This window comes from Typha angustifolia, chromosome 4 (assembly GCF_048772165.1).
Source record: "Typha angustifolia cultivar Huaian chromosome 4, ASM4877216v1, whole genome shotgun sequence".
NCBI classification, from domain to species: Eukaryota; Viridiplantae; Streptophyta; class Magnoliopsida; order Poales; family Typhaceae; genus Typha; species Typha angustifolia.
In genome coordinates this window covers 10,391,363-10,409,146 of record NC_133242.1, presented here as the reverse complement: position 1 = coordinate 10,409,146, position 17,784 = coordinate 10,391,363, and the positions used below count along the sequence as shown (strand labels likewise).

The window sequence follows — 17,784 nt, the reverse complement described above, 5'->3', positions numbered from 1 at the left end:
AAGGTTGAACTGTATTTCCCTTGCTTTTGCATAATTGAGACTTGCTTCTATTGCAACTTCCTTTGTAATTATGTTGTGCGATTATTTCTAAAACAAGAACCAATATCATTATTCTAACAAAATGATTTAGTTGGCTTTTATTTTATTTACAGATTAAATTTGTTATTCAATTTTAGCTTCTTTTTTTTTTCACTTTAAATAGGTTGTGGCTCGGCTTGAGCTCGAATTGGCTCAGTCTAGTTCGATCTAGCTCGGCTTAAATGAGACTTGATAATAGGCTCATTTTAGATTTGGGCTCGATCAGGCCTGACTTGGGCTTGCCTCAAGCTGAGCCAAGTCGAGCCTAAGCCTAATATTAAAGCTTAAAATTAATTTCGAGCTGAGCCTAAGTTAGAGCCGGCTCGCTCAGGCTTAGCTCGTTTACACCCCTAGGTCAAAGTATAAAATATAATTCTTTTTCGTTCTCTAAAAATCTTAGCTTTTAGTTGATGAATTAACATGCTACTAGAGTATGTTTATATATTATTTAAAATATAAAATTTTTACCTAATTAAATTCACTTTTAAATGCCCTGTAGAAAGATATTAAAATATAATTTAAATGCTCATGTAAGCAAATCAATCATAAGAGCATGGGATTTTATAAAACCAACTAGTCGGTAGATAATGAAAGAAATAACACAACACACACTGCAGAGGAATATATGATTTAATTCTGAATTATTTGTTTATGATTCAAATCTAATTAGAGTAAATTTGAATTTGTTTAAAAGTCGAGTTATCGGGTTAGATCAAATTTTGCTATCCGTACTTATCTTTCACCCAACTTCAATGTGTGTATTGCTACATGCGTCTCTAGGTGATGAACAATAACATATACTACAGATTGAAAGGAATGAGTAATATGAAGTAGGCATACCAGCTTATAGTTGAGACCAACTTCAACCCCAATTACGGAAAGGTCTAAAGGTGTTAAGCCCTCCTTGTTTATGATACTTGAATTTACTCTCTTGTTTTGCATTAATAGACTAACAATCCATTGATCTCCGATTCTTACTGCCGGATGTAGAGGTGTATTTCCTTGATAGTCTCTACATTCATCAATTTCACAAGCTCTGACCTTCTGCACACATATTGGACCATCTCTATCCTTTTGTGTTCGATAGCAGTATGGAACAAAATTCTTCGTTGGTTATCGAGTAACTCATCCAAATTAGGACACTGGTTGATGAACACACCCATAACAGCAACTGCACTCCAGATGGGCTTGATTGCAGCAACCTGCACAGGAAATAAGTCAGATGAGTCTGCGATGTACGCTTGAGAAATGTCGTGTTTTAATAATGGCGCAACCATTTTAGCATTTCCATCTGAGGTTGCATAGTGTAGTGGAGTGCTTTCTAAATTATCAGCGCATTTTGCAAGCATTTGATTCCGCCTCAGAAGTTCTTCGACGATTTCTGCTGATTAAGTTTACATATACTATGAGAGAATTAATGAAGATCTACCATAAAATATAGAGGACATTAGCCGCTGGGCTAAGTAAAAGATAGGCTGTTAAATACAAATTAATTTAAAGAAAAAATGAAGTGTTGATTACCTGAGTTTTGGAGGAAGGCAGCTGCATGCATGGCAGTTTGTCCATTTGGTCCGGCATAAGATACATTTGTTGGTGTTGTAGAAGATGATGATCCAAGTATGGCGTGGAGAAGAGCAACCGATCCTGCCATGACGGCCAAGTAGAGCGGAGATATACCTTGTTCGTCCACCATACTCGCTAGTCCAGGATCAGCCGACATCAACTCCTTTGCAATGTCTATATGGCCATTTTGGACTGCCAGATGTAACGCAGTCTCCTCATCACGATTCCTTGCTCTTATCGCCATCCTATTCCCGGCTCTGTCGTCCTCACCCTCGCTAGTGAAAGAAGTGACAATAAAGGAAACTATAGTGTCATGCCCAGCCCTTGCAGCACAGTGCAGCGGCGTCTCGAGCATCACATTGCGAGCCACCAGGAGGGACCTTTCTCTCTTGCAGATCAATTGGGCAAGCTCCAAGTGTCCATTGGTAGCAGCGATATGGAGGGCTGTGTTGCCCCCCATGGTTACTCCAAGGAGGACGCTGGCTCCTCGGTCTTGTGCTGAGAGAGCATCGTCCCGAGAAGCTGATATGGCTATTTCGGTTCTTGCTAGTAGGTCCTCTACGAGACTCTTATTCCCTCTCGTTGCTCCTTTGAGCAACTCAGGATCCATGGGGATCCGGTGAGGACCGATTGGATATGCTTGAGTTTGAGGACTTTCCATATATGATAATTATATATTATGGGGAAGTATGCAGGACGTACGAGATGACAGGCGTTCGTTCGTCCTGGAACGAGCACTTCTCCGCTCCATCTCTTATAAGCAGCACGCGAATCGATGCTCCTCAGCCGCCGCCAGACGAATTTATTCCACGCTTACCTGCTGAAGCAATTCGCCATCCACTTTGCTTCGCACTGGGATATAATTAATTCTCCAAGTACTATGCGTTTCCTTCTATCTCCTCCTCCCTCCTCCCTCCTCGTCTTTCGTCCCAATTAAGAAACCTTTCTTGAATTCCTTCTGGCTACTTCCTCTCTTACTTTCTAAAGTAAAGATTTTCATATCGAATGGACAAGATTAACACTGATAATGTAAGTGTCTTGGTCAAAGTATAAAATATAATTCTTTTTTGTTCTCTAAAAATCTAAGCTTTTAGTTGATGGATTAACATGTTACTAAAGTAGATTTATATGTTATTTAAAATATAAATCTTTTCCTAATTAAATAATCTTCTTTAGTCTCTAAAAATGCCCTGTGGAAAGATATTAAAATATAATTTAAATACTCGTTAGCAAATGAATCATAAGAGCATGAGATTTTGTAAAACTAATTGGTTGGTAGATAATAGGGAGAGAAATAACATAACACACACAATAGAGAAATATATGATAGTCTAAGATCGTTGATGGTGAATTAAAGGATCCCGGATATATCAGCACGTTTTAGAGAGAATATATTAGAAGTAGCACCTTATATATATTTTGATTATGTTATAAATAAAATATGCTCTTTTTGTTATTTTATTAATTAAGACCCCCACGTTATTATGAAGTGAGCACAGGATGGATGGATAGAGAAAGCAATCGACACGGAATTCAACTCCATTAGGTTTAGGTAATCATAATCATATTTATTATTTATTCTGTGTATTCTATTTTTAATGTCTCAAAATATATATGTTGAGGTAATCTTCTCCTTTTTTTCCCCTTTTGCCTTAACATTAGAAAACTTAATCAGGATTGTTACGGTCAATAAGACATTAAAAAGTTCGGTATTTAAAAAAGTCATCTATATAATAGCTTGTAGTAGTAATACAAATTAAAAAAGAAATGTAATTAATAATATCATGCATCAAATAGAGTTAGAATATTTAAAAAGTTTTCTCAAAAAGAAAAATAAAAACTATGGGACACGGAAGAGAATTAGAACACCAAATTATTTACTAACCAAATATGAGTAACTATCATATGAGGCTAGCCAAAACTAATTTAATTAGAAACAACTTTCATAAAATATCTAAAGTAATGCTAATAGAAAGATGAAGATATAAATCGATGAATCACGTAGCGTCCTCTCCAACATAAAACTTGCGATGTTGAGATTTACTTTCCAGTTCAACCAATTCCTGGCATGCGGAATCAAACGGGATTTAAACAATCCTATCCATCCTACTCGACTCTTGATTGTGATTGCAAGCCTACATATCTGGATCTTATCAGGAGTGTCAAGCAAAATGGAGGCAGAAGTGGTCACACAAACAACAATGCCAATGGAATTACTGACCGGGGCCAGCACTAGATATATACATAGTGCAAATGCTGCAATCATGCATCTGGTTTCTAACACCAACAAAGTGTTAGAACAAACGACGTAGTAACTGCGTAACCGAGGCTGCACCAAAACTGACCCACCAAAAGTGATCCAAAATGTGGATAACATGGAGAAAATAAATGCTAAGGCGTCTGCAATAATAAACGCCTTGAAGGTGTATCTCCCTGCTAGAGTTGGTGTGCCATCAGCTTTGTAACCCCCAGGTAAGGTGAAAGCTACAGCAAATGTCACAGTTGCAATTAGTACTGAAGAAATAGCTGAGCTTCGGTTGATGTACAAATGTTTCTTTGCTTCCTCATCTAAATCCGTCTGTTTGTAGTCGCGTCGAAAGTGATCCACCCGACGAGGACTTGCAAGAGCTCCAGTCTGTGCCAAGCACCAACAAATCCAATTCGATGGATTCTTGAAGGAAAAGAAAACAATAGATTAGGTTCTCGCGACACTTGCAATGCTAAGGAAATTTGGCATTATGACGATTCCTATTGAAGTAGGGATAAAATCAAGAAGACCATTCGAATGGGGTTGGATCCGTTCAAACAGCCTTGTTGTAGATCATCATTTAGGGCTTCATGTGCCGTGGCGTTTGAATGCCTAGGTATGACAAAATTTTGCACACTACAGGCATTCAAATGGGCTCTGAGAGCATTCAAATGCCTAGGCCCGAGAAAATTTTATACACTGTAGGTATTTGAACAAGTTCTGAGGGCATTCGAACGCTTAAGCCCGAGAAAAATTTGCACAGTAGGCGTTCAAACACCTCTACATTCCAGATTAATGTTTCATGGCATTCTCCATCAAGTCACCTCTATAAATAGATAAATTAGAGTTTTAGGGTCATTATCCAAAGAAAAAACCTGAGAGATATAACCAGTTAAGGAAAATTGAAGTGTGAAAACCCTTTGTATTTGGATTAGTGGATTGAAACTTTTGCATCGTTCATGAATATAGATACATCGTTGAACCACGTAAATTGTCTCTCTCTATTTTTTTCTTCTCTATGGATTACTCGCGCTACAAGTTTTGTCCGTGGTTAGATTGTTTGATTGTTATTACTCTACCATCAGCATCATATTTGTGATTTTCTCTATTTCACATTACTTTTATCCATTGCTATTATATTGGATTATTGTATGGGTGCTTGAGAATAGATTCCGTTGTCCTCACCCAATTTAGAATGCACAACAATTCTAATTATTACGAGATCTCTATCTCGTAATTGTTGATTTAGATCATTGTGCTTCCGCATATACATATTTTTTTGTCACGGAATCAACATTTTAGTGGCACCTAACTCAATATTAGATGATGTCAGACTTTGCAATTTCTTATATGATTGGCAAACCTAACTCAATATTAGGTGTCCATCACAATATCCCATTTATAACTAAATATTTAGGTTATAATTAAATTTTTTTGGGTTATAAACAAGTTTTTCATATTATAAATAAGAATTTTTTTGTATTATAAAAAAATTAGTTGGATCATAAATAGATTATCATGTCATAAATATATTAGCAAGTCAAGTCATAAAAGGGTTAAATAAACACGAACACGTCTTGTTTAATAATCATATTAAATAGGTTGACATGATTATGATCTTAAGTCCAATTAGACTAAACTCAAGTCGAGTCAAATTTTGCTACCTCTACTTCTAGTATGTTTCACCCAACTTCAATGTGTGCGTTTCTACATGTGATCTCTAGGCAATGAATTATATATTGAAAGGAATGAATAATACGAAGGCTTATCAGCTTATAGTTGAGACCATCTTCAGTCCCAATTACGGAAATGTCTAAAGGTGTTAAGCCCTCCTTGTTTATGATACTTGAGTTTACTGTCTTGTTTTGCATCAATAGACTAACAATCCCTTGATCTCCAATTTTGACTGCCAGATGTAGAGGTGTATTCCCTTGATAGTCCCTACCATTCATCAATTTCACAAGCTCTGGCCTTTTGCAGACATACCAAACTATCGGTTTGTTTTTGTGTTTGACAACAATATGAAGCAAATTCCTTTCTTCGTTATCAACTAACTCATCTGAATAAGGACAGTGTTTGATGAGTTCATCAACTATACTAACTTCACCCGTGATAGCAGCAACATGCACAGGAAATAAGCCACCTGAGTCTGCGATGTATGCCAGAGAAGTGTCGTGTTTTAATAGCAGCTTAACCATTCTACCATTTCCAGCTGACGCTGCATAGTGTAGAGGAGTGCTTCCGGAAATATCAGCATGCTTTGCAAGCTTTGGTTCCCACCTCAGAAGTTTTTCAGCTATCTCTGTAGATGAAGTTTACATAAATTACATACAGCCAGATGCTGTCAAAGAATGAAGACCATCAAATATAAATTATTTACTTTAGTCAAGATCTGCATACAGCCTCTTCTCATAACTACTATTTTCTTTTTATACAGTAGTTTCCTTTTTCTTCCAAGCTTCCAAGTATACAAAACTATAGTTTACACTCTATATTTTTACTATTTATAAATTAAACCTTATAATTTAGTGAATATATACGGATATTAAATCTATTAGTTAAATTTAATCAAACATTTTGATTAAATTAATTATACTAAGAAGATTACAAAAATATCCTCAACTAATTTATACTTACCTAACTTATACTACCTCAACCCAATCTAACTAAACCTAACCAACTAAACATAACCCAACTAAATCTAACCACTAAACCTAATTCAATCCAACTACACATAACTAACTAAATCCAACCCAACCTTCTTTCAAGGTCTGACCTAAACCCAACTCTCCTCCCTCCTCTCTCCTCCCTTCTCATCACCCAGCTAACACTCCTCCCTGCTCCCTCCTCCCTCCTCCCTCCTCATTCCCTCATCATCCCCATCTAACCCTCCTCCCTCCTCATAATCTCATCCTCTCCATCACAACGTCGGCAGCATCTCCGACCTCCACGCCAGATCAGCGAAATCGGACGGCCTGCAGGCCATGTCGGAGTAATCGAACAGCCCGTCGTCCAACTCCACCACTTCGTTGGCGGCAACAGCCGCCTCCGTCCAGATGTCGAACTCTAATCCCTCGTAACAACCAGCAATGGCGTCATCGAAACCCCATATCTGGCCGAACCCTCCTTGCTCCTCCTCCTCCTCCTCCTCTGCCTTTTCATTATTTCATGCGTTGGGTTATTTTTTCTGTTGGCATTTATCTGAATTTTGTTGTCCCATTTGGGATTTTTAGGATAATTAGAGAATTCAATACATTTTGGAGGATAAAAGAGTGCGTTTTGTCCCAATTTCTAATCCGCCGCCGGCTTGAGTATAGGGAGGGTGAAGTCCAAGGCCGGTGAAGTCGGTGAAGCCCAAGCTGATGAAGGAGAGAAAGAGAGAAAGAAAGGAGAGAAGAAGAGAGAGGGGCATTTTAGTTGTTTTAAAAATAAAAATTCTAATCAACAGAATATTTTTATCTTATGCCAGATGCTTAAATAAGATTAGTTTAAATTCAATTCAGATTATTTTCTGCACATATTTTTCGGATCCTCAGACCATTTATACATAACCGATGCATGTTTACAATATAAACAGCAGCAAACGTGAAGCCATAAATGATGCCATAGATAATTAAGGAATTAATGCTGCTGAGTTTGACCCCTGAATTGAAAAATGAAATGTCCATTACCTAAATTTTGTTGGAAGACAGCAGCATGCAAAGCAGTTTGTCCATTTGGCCCGGCATAAGATATCGGGAATGGTGGTGATTGTAGAATTCGGAGAAAAGGAATAGACTCTGCCATGGCGGCCAAATAAGATGGAGATATACCTTCGTCGTCCACCATATTCGCTAGTCCAGGATCAGCTGAAATTAACTCATTTGCTACCCTTACGTGGCCATTTTGCGCTGCCTCATGCAATGCAGTCCTCCCATCACGACTCCTTGCTCTCAGCACCGTCTCCACTCCGACTCCGTTGTTTCTACTGAAAGAAACGATTGAAGAGACTATTTTGTCATGCCCAGCCCTCGCAGCGCAGTGCAGCGGCGTCTCGAGCATCACATTGCGAGCCACCAGGAGGGACCCTTTTCTCTCACAGATCATCTTTGCCAACTCCAAGTGTCCATGGCTAGCTGCGATATGGAGGGCCGTGTTGCCCCCTGGGGTAACTCCATAGAGGATGCTAACTCCTGGGTCTTGTTCTAAGAGACTCTGATCCCCTGTTCTTGCTGCTTTGAGCAAATTAGGATCCATAAGGATCCGTTGAGGACCTTCGGTCATATCTACTTGAATTTGAGGATTCATACCAGTCCTCTCGATATGATATTAGCTGAAGCTCTAGGAGAAGAAACAATTGCTATGCAACTATACATCAAGAACACACACATATATATATATATAAACATATGACTTATGCAGCAGTAAATTATATACGATACTGCCTCCATTGGGAGATTTAAAAATGTAAATTATATAGGCTAGGCGTTGTAGCCACGTAAATTATGTGGCCAAATTTAGATTCTAACTCATGGAAGTGGTTTATATTTCCCGCGGCTCTCTGCGATTTCTATTCAGTGCTGCTGAGAGGTATGATGGATAAATATATAGCCTGGTGTTTCTAAGCAGCTGGCTTCTGCTTTCCCTTCGTGAAAAAATAACCATCAAGAACTAAGTAGGCCACGTTCAAGATTTGCAACCATTGACTTTTAATTGTGTGTCGATTTTGACAACTAGACAACTATAATCAACGCAAAAGAGGCATATATTATGGATAAACAGCACAATAATTTCATGATCTGGTTCCAAATGAGATCATACCTTAAAAAAATAAATTCAAATCAATTCTCTTCTATGCTTTCTGGAATGGTATTCTCAAGGAAATTTCTTTTTTCTCCTATATTCTCTTGTGGCATTGAGAATTCGTTGTTCATTCTTTGTACAATCATCTAAAGATTCAAACTAAAGAAGTCTTGATTCCAAATGGGTATCATGTCTAAATTCTGAATTATTTGTGTATGCTCTGATATAACCTGAATCTGTAACTCCTCTCTTCATCTAGTTTTTCAAGGCTGTAATTGAGGATATTGCCACAATAATTGGCATAACCTGTAATCCACAGTGCTTAGAAACTTATTTGGATTAATTGGCCTGGAGCTCAAGTAAACAGATGAATCAGAAGAGCATGGGATTTTGTAATCCCAATTAGTTGATGGATAATTAGGAGAGAAGCCCAACTCCATTAGGTTTAGTAACTCCAGAAGTTACTCTCAAAACACTTTCTGAACTCACTAATACTAACCAAATTTGTTAAAGCATCCTTGAGAAAAAAAATCTCTATAAAATATTTGGATTTTGTAATGACAAAAACTTTATGGCAGAGTCATTTAAACGCCAAGGAAAAGAGAAATAAAATAAAAGAAAAGAAAGAGAATGGTATTCTAAAAAATTTCACCATATAAACTTAGTATCCTTAAGGCAATATTTTTATTTAGATTCCAATTTGTTAGCTAGAGATTAGTCTTATTTTCTATGTCTAAATTATTTAAATTTTAATGGTTAACTAATTCTAAGGAATATCAATGCAGAAAATAAGAATTAAGTATACATAAAATAATCGAATGTCTTGAAAAATATACATGCAAATATGAGATTTTTAATAATTTATGTAAGGTTAAAATAGTTTTTTTTTAATCTAAGTTATGTTTTATTCACGGTTAGTTAGATTTAACTAATATAATATTTGAAAAAAATTATAATAATTTTAGTGGCAATTATGATATATATTTCAAAAGTTTTTATAAATAAATTAATTAATTAACAAATATATATATATATATATATATATATATATATTAACCTTCGTGTTTAAACTTTAAACAAGCAAAAGCCCATCCGCCGTTGTCCGCCGGCCGCCACCTCTCACTCCCTCTCTACGTGTTGCTTATATGAACCCCTTCTCCCACCTTAAAACTCTCAATCTCCAACCCAGAACACTCCACCCATCACTCCTTTTCCATCTCCAAATCCATTCCTCCACCACCCACTACTTAGAAAAGAAGTTAGTAAACCCCCTCTCCTCTCTACAATGCGGACATCTCTTGCAGTCCATAACCAATTCCAGAGCTCTAAACCACGGCCTTCAACTCCACGCCCACATGGTCTCTTCCGGAGTTCTCATCAACAACACCTACCTCGACACCAAGCTTTGCGCCATGTACGCCATCTGCGATTACATGGCATTTGCTCGAAGGATTTTCGAGCGAATCGTGTTGAAAAGCTCGTTCCTTTGGAATGTGATGATCAGGGGTTATGCTTCAAATGGGTTTTCTTTTGAATCGCTAGTCTTGTACAGGGAGATGTTTGGATTTGGGAAAAAGGCGGATAATTTCACATACCCGTATGTTCTTATGGCTTGTGGCGATCTCTTGCTCGTTGAGATTGGTCGAAGGGTGCATTCTGAGCTAATTGTCAGTGGGTATGAGTCTGATATTTATGTGGGTAATTCTCTTCTCCTAATGTATTTGAAATTTGGAGAAATGAGGGTTGCTCAGAAGTTGTTTGATATAATGCCTGAGCGAGATGTAACCACTTGGAACACATTAATTTCGGGTTATCAAAAGAGGGGTGAACCTGAAAGGGCTCTATCGGTCTTCTCTTCTCTAGCTATGGATGGGGGAAGAATGGATCGAGCAACTCTTCTTAGTGTGTTGCCAGCTTGTGCAGATTTGAAAGCACTGAAGCAAGGGAAGGAAATTCATGCTCACATCATCCGCAACTTTATTGAATTTGATACTTTCCTGACAAATTCTCTTATCAATGTATATGTAAACTCAAGCTTTGTAATTGGTGCACGACATTTGTTTGAGAAGATGAGTAGGAAAGATGTTGTCTCATGGAATTCCATTATATGTGGTTATGCACGTAGTGGTAATGCTGTAGAAAGCTTACGTTGGTTTCATCGGATGAACTCAGAAGGCATGCTTCCTGACACTGTTACCCTTATAGCAGTTCTTGGAGCCTGTGATCAGATGGCAGCCTTGCAATTTGGACGGAGTCTCCATGCTTATGCTGCTAAAAAAGGACATGATAAAGGGGTTACTGTGGGTACTTCTCTTATAGATATGTATTCTAAATGTGGAAGCCTGGAGTGTTCTCGTCAAATTTTTGACCAGATGACTACAAAAAATCTGGTTTCTTGGAGTACCATGGTCTCAGGGTATGGACTTCATGGACATGGAAGGGAAGCTGTCACTTGTTTTAATGAAATGAAGCTGAAAGGTATAAGACCGGATAAGATTACATATATATCAGTTTTATCTGCTTGTAGCCACACAGGGTTAGTCAACGAGGGGAAGCAGATTTTTTATGAAATGTCAATGGAATATTCTGTAAGCCCCACTGCTGAGCATTATGCATGCATGGTAGATCTTCTTGGACGGGCTGGGCATTTAGATGAAGCTTATGAGTTCATTAGAAATATGGATGTGAAACCAAGTGCTGATGTTTGGGCTGCACTTCTTTCTGCTTGCCGCATTCATCGAAATGTTGAGCTGGCAGAAGTTGCTGCTCAGAATGCTGTCCAACTTAATCCTAAAGGTGTTGGCCAATATGTTTGCCTCTCAAATCTATATGCTATCAAGAAAAGGTGGGGTGATGTTGAAAGGGTGCGAGCATCAGCAAGACTGAATGGACTGAGAAAACCACCTGGCTGCAGCTTTATAGAGTTGGATATGGAAATCCATAGATTTCTGGTTGGAGATAAGTCACACCCGCAATGCAATTTCATTTATGCTAAATTGAGTGAATTAAAGCAACAATTAAAGGATGCTGGCTATATTCCAGATACCAGCTCAGTCTTTTATGATGTTGAGGAGGATGTGAAGGAAAAGATGCTCTGGGATCACAGTGAAAGACTGGCCATTGCCTTTGCTCTACTAAACACATCAGCTGGAATGAGCATTAGGATCACAAAGAACCTCCGAATATGTGAGGATTGCCATGTAGTGACTAAGATGATCTCCAAGCTTTTTGGGAGAGAAATTGTTGTTAGGGATGCCCATCGGTTTCATCACTTCCGTGATGGATATTGTTCTTGTGGTGATTATTGGTGAGTGTATATATGACATAAATTCTAAAGTGCAGCATATGTTACTCATAAATGGCTACATGTATGTGTTCCCTTGGCTGCAATGCATGGTACCCAACCTTCCATCTCAAGTTGACTGCATATCAAGTGATCAAATGACCCGCTAAAGCTAGGCATGAGATTTCATTTACCTTTTCTAGAAGTAACGCTTGTTGGATTCTTCTTTCCAACTAGATATTTGTTCTGTGCTGCTTCAGTGCTTCCTAGACTGTTTCTATAAATGCTACATTATTTCTTCTCTCTTGCACTTAGTCTGCAAACCTCCATTGCACTCTTTCTGTTTTTATATGCTCAGCTTACTGTTTCTTTCGTAGCCTTGTGATCAAGATGGTGCCTTTTTTCTGCCTAAAGGTCACCAGCAAATGCAAACTTCGTACCTGACTACACCGCACACTGTCCTTCATGTAAAACTTGTTGTTACTACTTGTTATAAATGCACATCAATCTGTTTTCATGCCTACATATATCTATCTTTCTTTGGCCAACCATCAGAAGCCAGTACTTATGCTAGAATCGTTACAGTAAAAGTCTTCTGTCCTTTTAGAAGATAAATATGAGATGAAGTTCAGCAAGGCATATAATTTCAGTTCTTTCTTTCTTCATCATATATATATATATAGTATTTTTATTTACTGGTAAGATTCATGTTCACCATCAAACATCTTCTGTTTGTAGAGTAGATTTAGCCTTTTAGAAAAATAAGGCTTCAATCAGTAAAGGACTAAAGGTCATCTTAGCCTGTAAGACAAGCCAAAATTGTCCAATTTCAGATTAAGGATAAAATGTACTGATTTAATTGGATCCAGATTACAGAAAAAGACATGCTCCTCTATAATAGAGAGGAGCACAATGTCATCGTTCTCAACTCATAGTTCTAGATAATTCTCAAATTTACTATAACACCACTGAAATCTGATACATTGCAGTTGACCAATATTCAAACAGAACTCATTCAGGAGATCTCAAATGACTTGAATAATTCAAGGCAACTTCTATCCTAGAAGAATATCAACCTAGTATTGATGTAAATTTTTCGAATATTCCATCTATAAAGTCTGCAAAATAACCACCAACACTCATGTCTGTTTCCGGATCAAATGGATATGGCTTCACTGGCTCTGTTGCTTGTAGAATCTCCTCAATTGGTATTTCTGGTTTTGATCTTTCCATAGGTCCAACAGGTTTAATGTACTTCTGTGGATCGGGACAGTAATCCTGAAACAAGAAGATGATTAACAGTTAAGTCCTCTATTTTAAATCTCTGATAATGCTATGCCTATTGTTTTACTTGAGAAATAACTACCTGATCAGCATGCATTTTCCTCACAAAAGTTTTGAAAATTCTGAAATTTTTCCATTTCAATAGCTCGTCTGATAGGCGGAGATAGGTCATTGCAGAAATCCTTAGCTTTGGAGGGCCGTTTTTGTTGACACCATTTGGTCTTGAATTCTTCAATATCTGGTTATATGCCTTCCGGTCATATCGATTAAGTGCATTTTCACATGCCACTTCAATTCCCTCTCTCCAACCAGCACTTAGCACCTGATTTTCAAAGTTATCCAAGAATTTTATCACAATTTCTTGTTAAAGACATTTGGATTAGCATTATTTTGTGCCTTTCCTTTTCTTTTTTCTTCTGTTGATCATAAGGGTATGGATTTACCTGCTGAACAAGTTCTTCGGGTGCACTCTTAGCTTCTTCACTTTGCTCAGAGTTTCTCATTTCAACACAAGTGAAGTTTAAGATAGCATCATGCCTTGATAATGCTCGAGCTATAGTTTTGTAACCATCTCGATCATTTAAATTGTAATACCCTGCTGTAAGTTCAGCTGCATGGTTGGGAACTCTGTACCACCAATGTATGCCAGAGACCTGCAATATGTAGGAACCAATCATGTGAATAACACAAAGAAACATTGGAAATCTGCTGCTATTTTGTATTCGAACAACATACTTTTGCTGCCAGTTTGGTTTTGCATCCTAAGAAAGCCTTATTGGCTTCATCAAGTATCTGGTCCCCATGCTTTATCAACTTGTTTGAATACCATGTTAGGAAAAACTTCCCTTTTTCTGTAAGGTACGTTCCAGATGTTTCAAAGAATTTTGTGGAATTGGGAGTATCATTGTACTCTCCTGCATCATCTGGTAAATCCCATTCAGGGTGTCCTGCCTTTGCTGCAGCTTCTTTGAAGTCAGCTTTGAGGTACTTGTCATAACACTGCAAAATTAATTCAATAATAGCTGAGAACTTGTTCTTTTTAGTCTTTTCTCCATGACTGAATGTCCTGTATCTTATATCACTTTTGCTTCTCATGATTAAACGGAACAACTTTTAATAAGCATATTTGTTTTATTATTATTAGTTTTAGACTTACTTAGTTTTGCCTTTGAATTTGTTCTTACAGAAGACTATTTATGTGAAACACCTTCAATTTTCTATGTAATTTCTCCCCTCAATTCAAGATTCAATAATTTATTTTCTGTTTGTGCTTGACGAGACTGCATGGACTGGATAAACAAGTCTTACTTGAAATTCTCCAATGCCTGGAAAACTCCATCCTTGGTCCTGAGGATAGGAAGGGTACCTCAGCTCTCCAGCAGGGCCAAGTCCTACCTCTATATCTGTAATGAAGTCAGCATCGAGGAAATCTTCCATATTCTCTCTGAAGCTTTTCATGAAATCACTGTAAAACTGTCATAATAAAGAAACATACTGTAGCATTCACCAATAATACATGCTTGATAAATTGCAGAAGGTTCTAATCAGCATACAAGGCCTATTCTTCTGTGAAGTGTGAACTATCTTTTAGAACATAAACTTTTATTATTGCAATAGAAAGCTCAAAATTTTAAACATGATATGATTTGGTGATTTCTCAAACTTTCTGTTCTGTTTTCATTTCAGGCATGTTTGATTTGCTTGACATGTTCAACATACACATATTGATATATATCTTTATTCACTTATCTTGCCAATTTAGCAACTGAATCTCTTAGTATATTTTCAGGATTTTAAGTTTTTAACTATCCTATCCATTAAAATGTTTTATTCTTGTGACAAAAAGTCTTTTGTTTTCTACATTATTGTAGGAATATTTACAAGTAACATACTTCTTATGGTTACTGCAGACATCTGAACTTCAGCAAGTCAGTCTTGAATGTGGGTAATAATTATACTTAAAATCCTAAAGCCTGAGGCTTTACAGAAATAAGTGAATATTTAACTTCCTAAATAGTTGCCTGAAAAACCTCAGGCTGCCATGCAGTGGGAGTAAAAATGTATAGGTATGAGTTTCAATTTTAATGTGTTACAGTGTGGTGCGGGGGATCTCTTGAACAAATCTTTGGATTGAAAGGATTTGATTTGATTTGGTTTGATTAATGTATTAAATTTGTCTCACTGTTAACAGATTAAGCAAGACAGCAGTCTAAACTCCAAGCAACTGAAGATTTAGTTCAAGCAGAGGAGTTTGGTTATATGAGCAGACCTGTACAGCAGTTCGACCGATGAAAAGAGGCAGGTTGTCCACCCCAATGCTTAGGTACTCCTCATTTCTTGTACCCTTTCTGTTTGTGTAGAAGATATCTGGATTGGACCGGCCGATATCACGAACCCACTGGGGTATCGGGATGTTAACGATGTCGCCTACATTACCACCGCACTGATGGAACGACATGATGGCTTGCAGTTTCAGTCCTTCTTCCTTCACCATCTGAAACAACTGCCTATAAGCACCCCATTCATACAATTTTGGACCCTTTGCCTCAATGATTCCCCACCAGACATCCACCATTACGCCATCGACATCGGCTGCTCTCAGTTGCTTGAGCTGCTTCCTGAGTTCTTTTGGCTTCTCAAGTTTGTTCTCAAAACTGATAACACCCAACTGTTGGGAAACAGAAGAGGTCGGAATCAAACTGGAGTTTGAAACACTTGGTTATGACTTGTAAGAATGAAGGTTTACTTACCGGGAGCATCACATAGACCGGAATATAGTTGGCCAGCATCTTTTCCTTCTCCACTGGAGGGGTTGGAACCTGCATGATTTGAGTGTGGAGAAAAAACCTTATTTGCTTTACTCACTTGAGAGAGATTTCATGAGCAAATAGCAAATCAAACTCCCCATATTTCTAGGGAAAAGAAAAGGTCCCCAATCATTTCATAGAACCATGTGACGTTCTCAATTATTCACCATGGGCCATGGAGGATGCCACTGTCAACAAGGCTGTCACTATCCAAGGTGGGTAGTTGGTGCTAACCTGAATGTACTATTTTGGCCTTTGCTTACTAGAGGAAAACATGCAAACGTTTTATGAATAGTACTCCATGATATTGGTGTATTTAGCACAATGGCCATTTATTACTGCCTAGGAGACAACATTGGATCTTCCATTCTTGACAGAAGGAACTTGATGCAATGTTATATGGTCATGGCTGCACTTTATATATTTGATACTTGATGCATTGCAATTACCTAAAGACTACCTTGAAATCCGGTGACAGGGTTGGAGCCTCATCAGTCACAGCCTGAGGAATTCCAGCCTTCCAGGGAGGACATCCCAACAGCAGACCTCCGCCAAGGTCCCGCCGCTCTGCCTTCCACCACAATCTTGGGGCGAGAACGGTTTGCTCCTCTCTGCAATGAGTTGCCCGATTGAATTCTAGCCTCGGTGATAAAGCTCTCGTCTCTATTCCACCAATATTCAATTTCGAGATTGTTATCATTGCGAAGAAGCCTGTCGTCGGTTGATGCTTTCATACAACATTCTTTTCTTGTCAATTTATACTAACAGATAGGCAAACGGGTGGCTGGTATTATTCTTTCCTTGTTGCAAAAATCTACAAGCTTTTGTGGTCTCTCTTTTATTTTTTCCCTTCAGTGAATGATGTTAAACCTTCAGTTTGATCCTCTCTGGAGAGGCTATTAAGGCCACAGGTGTAGGTAGAAGAGAACAAAAAGGAACTTCCCTTTCAAAACGTGGGGGAAAGCTCCATGCATTGCAAACGTATCTATGCTTTGCGTTATAGCCTCTCATCTCCTCCAATTTTGCATGTGAGCATTCATTACAATAAACTCTTTTCTTCTTTCTTCTTCTAACTATAATAAACTTTTTCCTTTCATTCTCGTTATTCCTTTCAAAAAGATTAAGATTAAGATTAAGATTAAGATTAAGATTAAGGTGTGACCACAAATTATATTTTGGACATGATATTAGATAGATATTAGTTTTTGCTTTTAGTATCTTAAAAATGCCTTAATTAACGTTTAATCTAATTGGAGGTGACGAGAGAGACAATAACACTTAAAAATAATGTTCATTTGAACTCAACGGCAGACATTTACAACTGTCAGGCTCGACAACGACAACAAACTATAACGCCTTGTCCAAACTACCAGAATTAACCTCCTCCTCTTTCCTAAATCCCCCTCAATCGCACCTAACCATAGGTAAAGGCCATAAGGGTATTCCGGTAAAATCCTTCTCTGCTTCACGTGATCCTAACTGTTTTAGCTTTTAAGTGCGTCAACTGCAGCCCAAATAAAGCCCACAGTCCAAGAAGGGAAGCGGTCTTTTTAATTATTGATCCCATTATCTTTTTAAAATATCAAATAAGTCCTCCTGTTAAATTTTCCAACAAAAATTACGTGACTTAAATGAAAATATTCTCATCTTCGACTTATTGTTTTCTTTCTAATTCTAAATATAAATTCCACCGCCAGCTCGTAGGGTTGTTTGCTTCTGCTTAAATAAACAGTCTAATT

The 17,784-nt window shown here is 37.8% G+C and overlaps 4 protein-coding genes across 5 annotated transcripts; 1 reads left to right on the top strand and 3 right to left on the bottom strand.

Moving 5' to 3' along the window:
* Positions 1 to 941: 941 nt before the first annotated feature.
* On the bottom strand, positions 942 to 2,251 carry LOC140758663 (uncharacterized). The gene is made up of 3 exons (XM_073094904.1): positions 1,600 to 2,251; positions 1,353 to 1,462; positions 942 to 1,280 (listed from the first exon to the last, which is right to left on the bottom strand). Exons 1-3 carry the CDS (start codon positions 2,249 to 2,251, stop codon positions 1,053 to 1,055), a joined length of 990 nt encoding a protein of 329 aa, XP_072951005.1. The 3' UTR covers positions 942 to 1,052.
* Positions 2,252 to 3,638: 1,387 nt separating this feature from the next.
* LOC140758662 (protein ACCELERATED CELL DEATH 6-like) lies at positions 3,639 to 8,152 on the bottom strand. The gene is made up of 4 exons (XM_073094903.1): positions 7,561 to 8,152; positions 5,695 to 6,191; positions 3,752 to 4,276; positions 3,639 to 3,704 (listed from the first exon to the last, which is right to left on the bottom strand). Exons 1-4 carry the CDS (start codon positions 8,150 to 8,152, stop codon positions 3,639 to 3,641), a joined length of 1,680 nt encoding a protein of 559 aa, XP_072951004.1.
* A 1,611-nt stretch (positions 8,153 to 9,763) lies between these two features.
* Positions 9,764 to 12,322, top strand: LOC140759279 (pentatricopeptide repeat-containing protein At3g26782, mitochondrial-like). Its single transcript, XM_073095791.1, has one exon. The coding sequence runs from the start codon at positions 9,817 to 9,819 to the stop codon at positions 11,980 to 11,982; it is 2,166 nt and encodes a 721-aa protein (XP_072951892.1). The 5' UTR covers positions 9,764 to 9,816; the 3' UTR covers positions 11,983 to 12,322.
* A 455-nt stretch (positions 12,323 to 12,777) lies between these two features.
* LOC140758857 (beta-amylase-like) lies at positions 12,778 to 16,786 on the bottom strand. 2 transcript variants are annotated; one of them, XM_073095223.1, is made up of 8 exons: positions 16,506 to 16,786; positions 15,989 to 16,057; positions 15,508 to 15,906; positions 14,547 to 14,711; positions 13,974 to 14,237; positions 13,682 to 13,891; positions 13,321 to 13,560; positions 12,778 to 13,232 (listed from the first exon to the last, which is right to left on the bottom strand). In XM_073095223.1, exons 1-8 carry the CDS (start codon positions 16,743 to 16,745, stop codon positions 13,026 to 13,028), a joined length of 1,794 nt encoding a protein of 597 aa, XP_072951324.1. In that variant the 5' UTR covers positions 16,746 to 16,786; the 3' UTR covers positions 12,778 to 13,025. The 2 variants fall into 2 exon arrangements, with proteins under 2 accessions (XP_072951324.1, XP_072951326.1); XM_073095225.1 differs by having other exon boundaries at positions 16,495 to 16,634.
* Positions 16,787 to 17,784: the final 998 nt, after the last annotated feature.